The sequence below is a fragment of the Clytia hemisphaerica genome, unplaced genomic scaffold (genome assembly GCF_902728285.1).
Source record: "Clytia hemisphaerica strain Z4C2 unplaced genomic scaffold, Clytia hemisphaerica genome assembly, whole genome shotgun sequence".
NCBI lineage: Eukaryota > Metazoa > Cnidaria > Hydrozoa > Leptothecata > Clytiidae > Clytia > Clytia hemisphaerica.
In genome coordinates, this window is record NW_027104594.1 from 1,954,359 (window position 1) to 1,970,497 (window position 16,139).

Sequence of the window (16,139 nt, forward strand, 5' to 3'; positions counted from 1 at the left end):
TTTGTTTCCCAATCTAGAGCTTTGGTTTTTTATGGATAATGCAATTTTAGTTTCCTGATTATTAGTAAAGGTAAAACATTTAATTGTTAGGTAAGGCCATGTGTGCTGATGGTCTGATGGCCGCAATTTTAAATCCAAAGATAAAACTATAGAAATCATTTTCCGAAGACCAACTTATGCTATGTTGAAACTCTTTTGATTAGCCACATTCTACTCATCGTGAGTTTTACAGATATCACTCCCAGAAATTCTCGCTAATATCGCACTTACCAATACTTTTCTTACCACACAAGACATTTTATTTACACCTGACAGACAAATTTACTTAATCAGACAAATTATTCGCTAGAATAATCAGGTCAGTGGGGAGTTCCTTTTTATTTTAATATTCCCAGGTCTACGAGGGAGTGCATGTGATATAGTACTGGTCTTTTCATCCGAACTATATCTTCCCTCCACCATGGAGTTGCATGCATCTAGATCCGCTCAGTTGTTTACGAGTACTACATTACTCACGCACAAACGTCTTCCATTAAAATAGGATCCTCCACCCTGAGTGAAAAGTAAAAAGGTGGTCCTTATCCAATCTCCTCCTTCAACTTTTTCTAACAAGAGGGGAGGGGAAATGAGAAAAATGAATCAATGTATAAATACCGTATCATTTTGATGGTTTTAAGAAAGGAAGTACATCTCTATTGTGGTTGCTAACGACATTAATCCTTTGTCAGCTCACGATGCTAATTCATGATATGTACCATTGCAATGTCTTCCACAGACCCAACAGCTGATTGATTGAAAGTGACGTATTGACTGATTTTACGTCACTTACAACCAATCAGCTATTGGGTCCGTGATGTAATGTCAGAAGACATTGCAATGGTGCATATCATGAATTAGTTGTCTTTGGTAAGCTGGGAGTACTTAATCTAAGCTGCTTTCTAATTTTAAGCTCCGTTATTCGAAAAGTATTTATTCAAACCAATTGTCGTAAGTCTGATATACTAAACATATTCATTGTCATATAGCATTGCATTGATGCACCTATGATGAACCCTTTCACCCCACCTATGAACCATGTCACCACCTATGAACCCTTGCACCACCTATGAACCCTTGCACCACCTATGAACCCTTTCACCACCTATGAACCATGTCACCAAAAGGAGTTTAGGTTTGAGCGTACCAGGAAAGAATGACAGTCAAATGTCACACTCAACTCGTGTTGACACCTTTCCTTCTAACTAGAGATATAAATCAAGTCTAAATGGAAAAGGAGCAACTAAGCTCAAAACAAAATTTTACGTTTTGATGTTTTGGTCTTTAACCTTGAAATTACTCGTTGTCCCAAACACAAAAAGCGTCCAACTACTATTACTCGGCCTTACTCCAATACCTTTTACTGCAAAAGGTTTTTGAGACCATATCTCGCGAAAGGACAATTCTTGAGTTGTACGACATTTCAGATAAGATTATTTTAGCGATCAAGGCACTCTACGTCTCCGCCAAAGCAAAGGTCGTTACAGTTAGCGAAGATTCTGATTTTTGACATTCACGCTGGAGCTCTGCAAGGTGATACATTGGCTTATTTTTCTTTTCATTATTTTTTGGGATTATGTTTTAAGAATTTCTGGACGAGAGTCAACTTCTGCCTGAATGTTGCATTATGATGTTTAATTAACAGAGTCCAGTGTAGACTAGAGGGTTTCACCATCTTAAAATTTTCACTTTCGTTTTCTCAAAACACAGTGACTAGCTAGTAAAGGATTTCAAAATTAGAAAAGGAAAGCCTGCAATAAGTTAAAGAAAATCTGGTTCTCTAATCTGCCCGACACTCTCAAACTTCAAACTTTGCGAAGTCTCGTCGAGTGTTCTACTATTCTTCCCTATTGCTCTGAGACTATGACAAAAACCTTGTTGAAGAGCCTTGATGGTTGTTGTATAAACCTTTTGATTAGAGTTCAGAACCTTGATTGGGGCAACCATTCAACCATTCAACCCTTCAAGAGATGGACTCTAAAGATTTTACTTTCTGTCTCGACCGGTAGGATGCTTTCGTTTTCTCAGGTCCGCGCGAAACACGGACCAAAGCGCTCGAGAAAGCGCGCATTTCTTTAATATTTTGGGGCGGGAAACAGGGCTAGAGATTTGAGTAACTTGTTTATTTCCGATCGTGATTCTTTTGGACCTAGTTCAATCTCAAGCTCGTGCTTTAATTTCATGCTCAAATCATCAATTTCTTGTTTCAAAATGCTGACAATTAATTATTTTCAAATCGAGGTCAGCAGTCTATTTTTAGTTGATTTCTTTTCTTGCATTAGTAATACTCCTTTGATGGGAACTTACTATTGTGCAGGAGTAAGAAAAAATGCTTAGGGAACTTTAGATTGTCCTTTTTTCCAGAATGTTCTCTATGATACGTGTCTTAATTTGCCAAGCTTTTTTTTGTCTAAATTGTCTAGTTTATAGTTCTCTTTCCATTGGTTAAACCACTTTGTCAAACTTTCATTTGACCCTGTGTATTATTTTGATTGGTACCAGCATGGTACCAGTCTTCGTTCTATTGTTCCAAAGCCTTATGTTTATTCATTGTTTTAATAACAATTCGGGGAAAAAAGATTTTGACCAAAGTTCCAGATCATGCTATCATACGTGTCACTATTACCTCAGCATTTTGATTTGAGACATGATGTAACCTATTACATGAATTGCCCTTAATACACTGTAGTGTCTTGGAAATCCACTTGGAAATCCCCTTCCCTGTCGTTTGGTTATTTCCCTATTACTTTAATATTGCAATAGTAATACGGTAACGTGAAACCACAGTGTTGTTATAACATGTATCAAATGTATGTATAAGAAAATATCATTTTACATTAGACTAGGTCATGCTTTTCTTATAGCATCTTAAGAGTCTGATACGAGACTAGTATTTATTTGTTCGTATAAAATTAATCAATCACCGCATTCGAATCTCTGTTTATTTGAATCCTTGAAACCATATATATAAAAAACCCTACACAATTTGTAATTGTCCTTATGCCGAGACGATCTTATCGTCTACACAAGATCACTAAAAAAGGGAATAGTTTAGGAGGCGGGATAAATTTGTGGCGTGGTTAGCCCGGGGTTGGGTAAGAAGTTGGCGGAGGTATTTACAGTGTTTGTTCCAAACTCTGCCGCCACTATTTTACCCGTAAACCACCGTGATGACTGTAAATTTTGCGCATGGGGTGGTTAGCCCGGGGCAGAGTAAGCAGTATGGCAGAGGTGTTTACAATGCCGCCACTATATTTTCTTTAAACCACTCTAACGCCCTGACTCTACTGCGCATATATTTTTTCCCGCGTTTACTATCCCTTTAACGGAAGATAGCATCGTCTACCTTATGCCAAAAGTGCTCAATGAAAGGTCAGATAAGGTGTTTACGTTGAAACATTAAGAAATAGACATGTGTGATTTTTGAACTTAAAGTTTCATGCTGTCCGTATGAGCGTCAACCATCTGCAAAAAAAAATTGAACAGGTTTTTGAGTGTTGAAGTATAGTCCAAAGCGAATTTTCAACTCTTCCCTCAGGCAAGAGGAGAGTGACGCCTTAAGGTTTACACTGCTTCAAATGACGGATTGAATCTACCTCTTTCCCTTTTGTGTAGTATATTTTTCAAATCGGTCAGCAAATGTTGGTTGTGAGCTAGCATTTGTGTTGCTTCAAATTTCATACAGGAGATTATCGTTTCTAGGCTACGGCTATATCACATTTGCACGAATGATGCTATAAACATACAACTTTCTTATAAATGATTAAACAACTGTTTAATTTTTAATTCAAAAAAAGAAAACAGCGATATGCAAATAAATAACTGCAGAGGAATATTCCTTTAAAAACTTCCCTTCACGAAGGGTATTTCCATGTTTCGTTATAAAATTCCCTGCAATTCTTGCAAGTTGAATTGACTTTTGGAAATTACCTTCAATAAATCAATTCACATACCTAACATGAAATGAAATAGAGATCCGTGGTCTAACACAATATTCATATTTTATGAAACCTAGTGAGTGGAAGTCGTAGTGAGTGAAAGCATGGATCTATAACTTTAAAAAAGCTATAAAAGGGGGTAACTTGGAAAAAAACTTTCATAAAAACACAAGAGTAAAGAAGTGAAGTCAACAAAATATATATTTACATTAAAAAGTAAGTTTTGAATTTTCGAATTTTTTATGTGATATTTGAAGTGGTTTGCGTGGATTTACGTGTAGTGGATTTACTTGAAATTTCATCTGCTTGTGTTATCTTGGAACTATCTTTACCGTTGATATTTTGATGACGGTATTGTCTTTTATTTCTCTTTCAGCATATTTTGAAATGGGTTTTTCATGTCCTTATTGTCACCAAGTGTATTACAATCAACAATCACTTGACCAACATTTGAAAGAATATCTCTTCTATCCATGTTTGACATGCGCAGAAGAGTTCAGTTCATTGCGCCAACTGGAACAACATTGTGATGCTGTGATTCACAGGTCACCACCAGTGGATCCTGAAACCCGCGATGAAAAATTGCAATTGTACCTCCAAGAAGCTTTCTACAAGGAGAAAGTTATTGTAACGCGGACAGACCGTCGAAAAGCTAGAAAACTTGTTCAAGGTTTGCTTGGAAAGATTATGGAGGACGTTACTGAACAGCCTAACGGAGACTTGTACTCTAAAAAGATCCAAGCTGCTGGAAGCACCTCAACGCAAACAAAAATTATCGTAGCGGATGAATTTGATTTCAATGTCGTTCTCACGCAGAAATTTTCCAGGTTCAAGCATCATGAGGAATTAGTCGATTATGATCTAGTCAAAGTAAGTACAACCTGAGCCTCATTCTTGAAATTAATTTTTTTTTAGAAATCTAACTAGATTGACTCAGTCACAAAGCATAAATCTGTTGACTTATTGTTAGGGAATCTATAATTTCATACATAAAGAAAGAAAAATATACCAGAGGCCGTATCTTTCCTTTATGAATTCGAACTTAATTTATCAGGCTACAATCTTAACTTGATTTGAAAGTCCCAAAGGTGCTAGATTTGAAATTTTTGGATGGAAAATAAAGCCAGATTTGGAAATAATGTGCTGCGCAGAAACAAAGATTCAATCCGTCGCATTCTAAATACGATGCAAGACGGTGCAAATCTTAAGGCTTCATTTTTTCTTGCTTGAGTGTTGAAGATTTAAACTCTGTTATCAAGCACCCTATCTCAAACCAAACGTCAAGCGGATTTCTTTCCCCTGAAAAGCTAAAAGCCAAAAGCTTAAGAATATATTATACCCTATCAGTGAAAACATTTTGTCTGCTTTTTTTTAGCATAGTTTTATTAAGTTGGACAAACATATCCGGATGGAGAGAGTATGGGATGATGATGAATATGCTTCCATAGTCATCCCAAATGGTTACACCGCACCTAAGCATTTTAATAATTCACCTTGGAGCATTAAGAACTTGTCGCATAACCATCAACTCATTCCCAGATGGGTTCAAGAGGATTTGTACGCAAAAATCCAAAACTCATTGCAAGAGGAACATTATGGTGCAAGTAGGTCTTGTTGTTATGTTTATCGTATTCTAATTTGATAGACAGATGGTGGCGGATGAAATGAACAAGAATCCTCCCTAAACCACTTAAGTCTTTGAAAATAGCTAAGTGATATACCGTACATTTTGTAGTCTCTCTAGACGTAGCATACTATAGGTGACTATAATGATTATTATCCTGTGACAATTATCAAATTATCATAGAACACCCGTATGACTTTATTACACGAATTATAAACAACTCCAGTCGATACATTTTGAGGTACACGACTGATTCTTAAAGTTTTGATTTCTTTTCTTTTATCAGAGATCAGATTGAAATGTGTTCCAAACGGACCAGCAATCACCATGTTTGTGAACCACACGGATGTTGACCATGAGATCAGTATCGATCTCTCTGCTTGTATCGAGACTGACCTCCCTGTTGGAATCTATGGCTGGCCACGGTCAGGAACTCTCCGTGTTTTATCAACACCTCAGATCAAGAAAATCGAAGAAGCTGGCATCATCTTGGTGCCTAAACATGAGCGCTTTTGGTACATCTCTTTTTCGAAAGCCGTCACATCTTTGATGCAGTTTATCGATGGGGCTGATGAGTGCCGAAGAACCTGTCATAAGATTTTGAAGAAAGATTTCAAAACTTGGCAATCGCAAACAGGATCCGCAGGACTGAAAGGAATCTCGACCTATCTTTTCAAGGTATGCTTTAGTTTCAAAGCTACAATAGACGATATCGGCTTAACATGAAAACTCAGATTTGACCTCCGAAAATTGCCCACAATGCTTTGCGCGGAAAAAAGTTCACGGTGAATTTTTTTACGTCTATTGTTAAAAAAGTGCTTGTATGAGGCAGTCACTGAAAATCACAGATACTTTCCAATCTGTCTTCAAAGATTTATAATAGAGAGAAAAAAGGAAGCGAAAATTTTAGACATGTCTCCTTCCCGTTTTGAACATTGATTTGAAAGTACAATCTCTGTAAACGTGGACTATGCTATAGTCTAAGACAAATCACTATCTAACAAATAAGCCCAAAGCCAAATGAAATTCGCAAACAGTTTTTTTGACGGAAGAAGTTTACAGTTGGAAGAGTTTGCCAGTCTTCAAAACGGCCGACTTTTTTCCGTATACCGCCATAACGGCTGTAAATTCCGCGCATATATTTTCCCGCCTTTACTAACCCTTTAACGGACAATAACATCATTTTTGTAAACGTTGTTTTTTTTTGTGTTTAAAATTCATGTACATACTTAAAATTTAATTTAATAAAGGTTTTTCTTATTTTTCTCCTTACAGCATCACTTATTCTGGATGAACGAAAGTAAGCAGCATATGGGCAAAACGTACTGGAAAAATCGATACATCGGTGATTGCTACATGGATATGTTGGAATCTCTGGAAAAGAAATGCCGAGCAAGAAATCTGCCCAATTATTTTAACACTAAGGAAAATATCCTTGCCAACAAGGATATCAATGTCTTGAACAAGCTGGCCGGTTACTGCAAAGAACGAAGATTGCAATTATTGCACATTAAAATGGGTTGATATGGATGATGGATGTGATTGATTAATTAACAGACCAGTATGTAATTAACACGAATGAATGATTTCTCTGATTAAGGGACCATTAACCTGTAAGGGAAAAAAATAATAGTAGGATTTTGCGTATCGAAATGAAACCATTTAAATGGTAAAATTGACGTCACTCACATAATGGTCCAATAGCAAAGCTTTATTTCGCTACGAAAATTGTCTTGATGCTTAAACTAAAAATTAGATTATTTCCTAACAATTTTTGCAGGAATATATGTCTCAAAATATTTTGTGACAACTACAAATTGAATTCCATTCGGGATTCCATTATAATTTACTTGTATTAAAGTATATTTGTCATTGTTTCGAATAAGATTATTATATATTTTATCAATCGAAAAACTAAACTTGTAAATATTCTAATTCGACATTTCGCTTTTGAAGAATTTTCGCTCTGCTTTTCGTTAATATTGAAAATCACCTTCAACAAGAAACTCTTATAGACAACGCTCTACTTAATCCCACACTCCTTCCTTATTCGATGAAAATTGTATTTTTTACAGATTGGAAATCGAATTAGAGAGCATCAACTGTAATTAGTAATAGACTGTAAATAATGAATTGTTTTATTGTTCAGATATCACCCCTCATTTTTTATGAGGTAATATCGAATATCTGCTTAATGGATATCAATCAAAATGTCTATTAATTTTAAAAAGAATATATTATTTTTATAATATGCTACGTAATTTTGTAATATCATGGTAATATCAAGTTTAGTTGATAGATTATACCATATTATATTGGTATTATCTTATAAGATTGTCACGTCTCATGTTAAATATTTGATAAGTAATTTAAATATAATTTTGATTTAACCGAAAGAAAATCCTTCAGTTATAAAGAATTCATCCAATCGATGCTACCTGCCTTGTGACAGACCTTCTCCTGCACACTGGAAAAATTGACCAAAACCGTCCTAGTGAGAAAACACTTTGAAAATCCAGCCCCGTTCGAAAACAATTCTGAACTTCCCAACTGGGAAAAATAATGAAATTTTGAAAACCTCCACTGAATTTTTGGGCTATACACGTTTTTTTTATATAAGAACATTTCAAGGCTTCACAGACTCTAAAACACCCGATTTCTTGGACAAATATACTCACAAAATGGGAAAAATAAGAACATGTTATAAGAACATTTTTAGGCTAGTAAGAATATCCAAAGGTTTCAAAAATTATTTATGTTCTGATAAAAAAAACGTGTAAACGATAAAATTTGAAATCAAGAGATTAGCATGTACGTCATTATCAATTTATCTTCACTGGCTAAAAATTCCTTCTTCTTCACTAATTCACCTGAAAATATATGGTAATTTTCTTGTTAATATTTTCATGTTAATATTCCAGTTTGAGGTCGAATAAGGAATGGCAAAGACGATTTTTTCGATCGGCGCTAGTACCAGACCCCGAAGTCGGCGAAAAGGTATCAGTTTCATTTAAAGAGTACACGCTTTTTATATAAGAATACACTTTATAAGAATATCCATGATGAAATGGATTTACACCATTCTTATAAAAAAAACTGTATATTCGTTTTTAAGCCAAAGCGATCTTTTTTATCTGGAATTGAGCATTCCAAAAAAATCTAGTCCGCTTTTTCATTTTCTGCTTATGTTATGTTTTTTTTATCTTTAGATAACAGGATAGACTAATTATGTTCGACTACGTTCAAAAACAAGCAGGGTACGGTATACGGTATACTTTCATGTCGTTTTAAAACTTTTTTTCCATTCATCATTATCAAACTTTTATTCCATAAAATCTTTTTATTTCGTGAACGCCATTATGCAATTCCAGAGTGGCCCACTGTAATCCTTCGTTTCCGTAAAAATGGTTGTTTATCACTCAGAGCGCACATGTTGTAAATTCTTTCTTAATTTGTTTTACCCCTTTATTTTTATATTTTGCTCTTTGTAGGATTTCGGGACAATTTTTGGGAAAAACAACTTCATACGCAGATTGAACTGAGAAGGTTGTGGTAAGATCTTGTTTTTTTTGCTCTTGGACATCAAGAAACGATGATTCCCTTTCGAAAAGACATAATAAATAGAGATAACGGGATTTCGCCCCTCTAGGTAGGCTTCTGCTCATCCTCTAGTAAAAAGGTTTCTTATAGGAAGTATATCTATAGACTTAGAGATCTGTGATTCAAGATCGGTGATTCAGGTTATACCCTTTAGGCACATTATTTTTGTGTTGAAAAAGCAGTGTAAATAGGTCTTTTCATAAATTACGTCACGAACATCACTTGCCTCGTATTCAAACAATTACCATGGTGATTATGTTCGTTGAGACATAAAATGATTTTTTTATGAATAGAAAGTAGTTTTAATAAAATCCACTGGGAGTTAATCACTATGGCAATAATTTCAAAATGAGGCAAGTGATGTTCGTGACGTAATTTATGAAAAGGTCTATCAGTAAAAGGAGAAATGAGAATGTATAGAATTTCTGTCCAGTCATATGATGTAAATGTGTTGTCATCAACTGATGACTACTCTCTCTGTAATTGTTGACTCATTTTTTTAATTTGTGTCATTTCTCAAGTTCCAAGAAACTTGAACTAGTAAGAACTACAAGGTCATCTTTTACTTTCCTTTTCTTTTATAAAAGCAATTTTATAAGTATAATGAGGCTCAAAGTCGACAAAAAATAAGAACAAATTAAGAACAATGCTTAGCCTAGAATTACCCAATTTATGGGTTAAAGTAGTAAAAATTGGGTAAAAAACCTAAAATACCTCAATTACACCCTATTGAATAAGAACAGGATAAGAACAATTTGAGGCTCAAAGTGCCAAAAATAAGAACAGCCGGACGTCAGCAGAATTTTACTGGTTCTTATTAAAAGAAAAGGATGTAATGTATCTCTCAGTGATACTTTTGGGAGTTGTCTGATGGAATTACTCATCCTCTCACAAATAGTTTTCAAATACCGTAGCTTTTTGTCTTTAAATCATGCATTTGCCTTACTGTATTGGTTTTGTTTTTATATAAGTGTTCCCGTTTCATATCAGACACATATTTCGTATCAGGACAGTGTCTTGCTATTGTTACATTATGCTTATATAAGCAAAAAAATGTTTTTCTTTTCATCTTTCTGACCAATCTTGCTCCACATCTGTGTCAATTCAATGTGAAAAAGCTTGTGACTTGAAATTGACGAGTAAGCAAACGATATCACTCTTATTTAAAAACAAAACCTTTAATGATAATACGCCCTTCAAAATAACAGCGAACTTTGTTCATGGGTTCATGGGTGTTCATGGGTTTTCAAAACTTTTTTCAACATACTCAAATTGGTAGTCGGGATATCTGAAGACCTCGTTAACGAGGAATACTTTAAGGACTCGTTTTCTTAATTAAACACGTGTGAAATCCCGCCGGCGACGTTGCAAAGGCAGGCGTGACAGGGTGTCATTTCTACCATTCACGAAGTCCATGTACAAACACACATACATTAATTTAAATCATAACATAAGGGTGTGGCAGGTGCTGTGAATCTTCATCTTTGTTTTGTTTTGAAAATTTTTGAAAGTTGATGATGACAATCTACTTACGTCTTTCTCAAATTGTTATCACAAACCACACTTCTTGAAAATACGTGATAAAGCACGATGATAAGAGAATTTTTTTTCACACTGTTCTTCCCTTAATGCTTTTTTGAATGCATAGTTTTCTTCATCAGAGTGAGATTTTTAAGCTGTTTCAGCTGAACTGGGTAGCTTATCTTTTCAAAATAAAGGCTGATCTCAATGTATCATTTTACTTCAAGTTCATTTTTCATATTAAACCTTCAAAACCACTCAAAGGATAAAGATGCTTAACCTTAATCTTCTTCTTCAAATTTAAAATTTGTTATGACATCTTCATATTTTTGCATAAGCTTCTTGTGGAAATAATATTACAGAGACATTAAAGGCTAACTTACAAATTTATAGCTTACATTTCAATCCTCGACAGTTTTAATATCAGTTCCGTAGCTACCGGGAAAGGCAACGATTTTTGAGAAATCGCTTTTCATAATTAATAGTTTCTAAGTCTTTTTTTTCCAAATAAAATTTCTAAGTACATTTGCCGGCTATATTTAACTTAAATTTCAAAACTTCCCCCTCCTCGTTGTGTCAATAAACCTCAACCCAAGCCCACAAATATCAAAATGTTTCCTATGCACAGCTTATATTAAATCAAAATATCATAGGTATAAAAAGCTAATTGTCCCCGTGGTTGATTTCGGTGTTAAGTTTTGACTTTGGTGTTTCATTCTCGACACGCTGTTCTGTTTTGGAAATTGAATCATGCGTTCTGTAAGGAGACATATTAAATAGGGTTAAAATATAGTCACTACAATCATTGTCAAAATATCGGCAATTTTAGGTATTTTAACGTTTATCAGAATTTAAAGCTCTGGCGAGAGTTGTTATTTTAGCACTTCCACTTTTTTTCATTGAATATTTTGATTTTGGATAGGTTCAGTGTTTTCTAGGCTATATTCAAAGCCTTATTGGAGCATCTGAAGGTCCTAAGTCTTAATTCTCATGTTAAAACTCAAATTTCCAACTGCAGTTTAACACGCTTAAAATCATTTGTGGTGTTTAAAATTTCGCAGGTAAATCACCTTTGTCTCAAATATTTTGTCCACGATTGTATGTCAAAGTCCACTTTTGCCTATTAAAAACGCAATCACGCTTTGGCTTAATTTCTCCGATTGTGTTTGAGTGTGCTAGTATAAGTTTGACTAATGAGAAAACAATCGGGTAGAAGAATGTCGATTCATTAATCTCTTAAGATTGTATATAAATTCTGCTCTGGGTTTGTTGAACTGTGTTATATTTCCATTTCAATCTGACTCTTTTGTGAAATAAATGATGACGAGCTAAGATGAGGTGATATGTCTGTTGTAAATGATAATGTGTGTATTTTGCAGACCGCCATTGCTGAAGGAAGGCCAGACAAATGTCGCTTGCAGGAACAGGAAAAACACCAATATCTAGTGAAGAATAGATATTGGTGATTTTTTTGATTAATTTAGCCCTGGATGATTTGAAATTGTAAATCCAAAGGACATATTCTGTGCTGACTCATTATATGTTTGTAGAGGTCCCCCAGCGGTTTTCGTGATGGCGTGATTGGCGTGTTTTTTCAAGTTCGTGATTTAAGATTTTAAAGTGCGTGATTGCGTGATCGGAGGAACCAACGTGATCAACGTGATCGTGATAGAAAGGAAATTTAACTCGTGATAACGTGATTTGGAAATTTTCTTTGCAGAAAGAATTCTCTTTATAGTCGGTGGTATTTTTAATAATACTTCTCCCGTCATCACCTCGAAATGACGAAATCTTTAACTGACCGATTCCGGTGGCAGAATCTTTCCCCCAAGGTCCCTGAGGTCTTCTTTGTTTTGAAGAAAGATGGAAACTGTTTTTTTTCTAGATATGATTATGATTATGGAGCAAATTTTTTGAAATGACTCGAAATGATGACTGATACTTTGCCAAGTGCCCTAACACCTTTAAATGGTGTTAAGATTGTAACTAAATTCTCCATTCGAAATGATGACTTGATGATATGTATTTTTAGAAACATGACGACGGCAAGGGAAAGTGTTTTAGAAAAAAGTACAAAAAGTTGTCCAAACTTGCCCTTTTGTTGACGAGCCGTGCGATGTGTTTTGATTTAAAGGGATGTCAAAAGGCAATTGAATCAGGCCCAAATTATAGCTTTTTATTAAAGAATTGTTATTTTGGTTACTGGTATACTTTCTTTTATTTATACTGGTTAATGATGAAGGAATAAATATGAAACTAACTGGGCGGTACTGGCCTGGAAGACCGACGGGGAAGCACAATCTGGGTACGAATAGACCGGAATGGACCTAGATATCAATTTTTAGTAAAAATCAAACCTTTGGTAGTTGAAATTCGATAATTTGGAAATTTTTCCGTAGACCAACTTGAAAAGCGGGAAAAATGTGGCTTGAATTCAGCGGACGTGAGACAAGCGCACGTTATTAATGGATAGGCCGTATAGCCGGTTTCACGGTTGAAATAGGCAAAGGTTGCCTATTGGTTGGACGCAAAACTCCGCACAAAACCCTACAAAGTGTATGTTAAACCAACAAAAAATTTATGGCGGTCTAACACCCCTGAGTCACAGACCCGCTGGAACCCCACTGGAAAAGTTATCAAAAATTTTGCCCCCACTGGGAAAATATCCTGGAAATTTAGCCCCACTGAAAAAGTTCCACCGGGGCTGTGAGACAGGGGTGCGGTCTAAGATTACCGTGAAAAAAACCGACCCTTACCGTCTGCACATACCCATCATCCATTTTTGCCTAAGTACCCCCCCCCCCCGGGGGTATTCTACACCATATACCACCTTCAACCCTTAGACTTGATTGAGTGCACATTTTCTCATCTTTGCTCATTTTCGACCCTCGCAGTGTACTTTGTAAAGCTTGAGAAAAGGACCATCGACGACATCGACCAGACGTGCAGTAGAACACATTCACCTTGAGTGTGCCGGGGAGTATGCCTCCCCCCCCCCCCGGGTGGTGCCTTATGGGTATGATTTTGTGATGTGTGAATATTTTTGGCATGTAAAATAGGCCTTATCCCCCCTCTTCTCTCGTGCGCCATGGAATTCGAATTTCGAATTCGAACTTTATATTTAGTGTAGACCGGCCTTTATCATTTTAAAAACATTCGATTCGAATGCACCGGTTGCAAAATAAACATGGCGACATTCTGACATCTTGTTGCCTGTTGCATCAAACCAAAACGACAGTAAACTTGGTAAGAATCTTTGATTTAAGAAATATAGCAATGAATGCTCTTTAGTGCGAGGCATAAGAAGATGAAAGGTTGTTCTGTTTTCTGTTCAACAGCACTCTACCCACTTCTGGCTCTGCTTTTAATGTTTGTTTTGTTTTTGATGAAAAATATTGCTTTTACTACTGAACTGATACTGTACGTCTGTAGTAGCTGTTGTTTCAGTTCATCATATTAAAAATGTAGATTGGATTAAAGCTTAGGAATTTTAAGCAGTCATCTATGACATCTACTTTCCCACAAATGCTTTGCAGACTGAACGAAGCAGAGCAAAAACAATAATATTTTTGATGATTTTTGTTTTTGCTTCCACGCACCACCACGGGCACGGCCACGTAATTCCACCAACAAGACAAGGAAAGGACTGTGATAGCCTATATATTTTTTAATTACAGCATTAGCGACATTAGTGTCTATTAATATATATAATCATTCAGATCGAAATTTTTACTTTGCATGCCTCGCCCTCGGAGGATCTAGCTCGCCAAAGGACTTTTGAAAAACTTAGCAACAAAAGCAAAGGTTAATTATAAAAACTAATATTTGAAAGCTAAATTCAACATTATACTGGAGTTTGAAAACGTAAACACATCAAAAACAGCACGAATCAATGGTTTTAAAACCAAGGTGGTAATCTCATCAAATTTTTAAATTAATATTCTAAATTAGAAGAGTGTTTATGTAGTCTGATTTTGGTTTTGTTTTGGCGTTTAGACTCTTTTATTTACCTTTTGGAGTACTATGACGTGAAACCAGGCTTATTAAAAAAAATACACTGTTGCGACTGCACTGTGAAGTTGCAAGGTTACGGTTACTGAACTGATATCATGTTGCATTTTGAGGGTGACTCGGTTTATAAATTCCCTGAAGGACCTGAAGGTAATTTCAATTTCATTGATTACATGCTGACAACCTAAAAGGGCAGCACCCAAGAAAGAATGAGCCTAGAAAAGACTGGTTTTTATCCGCAGAATGTTATGGATTGAAAGAAAGAAAAAATTAAGAAAAAAGAAGAAAAACAAACAGCTTGTTTCAATAACTTAGAACATTGAATGTAACACACTTTAAGACACCTGGTATAAAAAACAGACCCACTTGTGTCGACTGCTTGTTTAATTAATGATGTTTTTAATAATTACTCAGTATCGTCTGGCTAAGACCTTTTAAACATTGTATTAGATTTGAAACACGCAAAAGCTCATAAAAAGTAATTAGTCTTCGACCATTGATTGCAAACAAAAGTGATTAATGTCAACTGCTTGGCACGTGGCTGATGATTCCAAGCCAATTAAAATCTCTTCAGAAAAAATCTGACTTAAAAGAGGGTGGTTTCTATTTTAAAGCCATTGTCCTTTTCTTTTCACCTCTCCGCGTATCAATGTCGCGATCGAAAAATGAGAATAAGTTTGAAACAGATGGTCAAAGGGAGATTGGTTTGGTACAGGTCAATACAATTGTGTACATAATTCTTGTAGAGAAACTCGAGAAGGTTACGATGTGTTGATTGTGTAAAAAAAACGAGTTATACAGAGGGGAGCCGATTGTTTTGAGCGTTTTATATTTGTCAAATATTTTCAAAGAAGAGCACAACAAATTACGAGCGAGTAGGTTGGTGTGAGAGCATGTAGTATTTCATAAATTCCACTGAGCTGCATGAAATTATCTTTCGTCAAAATCTAGATGCGATTTTCAAGCCGAAAATCATGGGGTATTTATTTGATGATTATAAATGCGTGATATTTTTAAAAACCTTTTCTCATGCGGAGATTTTGAATTGGAAAAGCAATTCAATGATAAAGTAAACATGTGTGTATTTATATGTTATATGCAATTTCTTTCATTGACTTTCGTTCGTTACACTTTGTTACGACTTCATTTTTTTTCTCACTTCGATATTTTCTTTCTTTTTTTGCATTTATAAATATTAATTTGTGCATGCGCAGTAGATGAAACCACATGCTATCAATTTTTCACGATCTTAGTCTCCAAGTGAAGTTGTTCGATGCTCGCGGAATGACAGTATGGATTGTTCTCTCGTCAAGTACTGGTTTAAAGTTGGAAGAGCCATTATTTTTCAGCTTTCGTGTTTTTTCTTGCTTGAGATCTTTTTTTTTATCGCAGGGTGTTTACTCTAGAAA

At 35.4% G+C, this 16,139-nt stretch overlaps 2 protein-coding genes across 2 annotated transcripts in view; one reads left to right on the top strand and one right to left on the bottom strand.

The window, feature by feature from the left end:
- The window catches only part of LOC136823927 (uncharacterized), a 402,896-nt gene that overhangs the window by 109,336 nt on the left and 277,421 nt on the right, over positions 1 to 16,139 (bottom strand). The window lies entirely within an intron of this gene.
- Positions 4,109 to 7,370, top strand: LOC136823817 (protein mab-21-like 3). Its single transcript, XM_067079989.1, has 5 exons — positions 4,109 to 4,190; positions 4,351 to 4,844; positions 5,350 to 5,578; positions 5,885 to 6,276; positions 6,874 to 7,370. Exons 2-5 carry the CDS (start codon positions 4,362 to 4,364, stop codon positions 7,120 to 7,122), a joined length of 1,353 nt encoding a protein of 450 aa, XP_066936090.1. The 5' UTR covers positions 4,109 to 4,190; positions 4,351 to 4,361; the 3' UTR covers positions 7,123 to 7,370.

Bases quoted from the DNA above. Each gene is read 5' to 3' on its own strand.
- LOC136823817 (XM_067079989.1), top strand. From the start codon at position 4,362: ATGGGTTTTTCATGTCCTTATTGTCACCAAGTGTATTACAATCAACAA. The intron at 4,845-5,349 runs GTAAGTACAACC...GCTTTTTTTTAG, and splicing joins TCGATTATGATCTAGTCAAA to CATAGTTTTATTAAGTTGGA. The intron at 5,579-5,884 runs GTAGGTCTTGTT...TTCTTTTATCAG, and splicing joins AGAGGAACATTATGGTGCAA to AGATCAGATTGAAATGTGTT.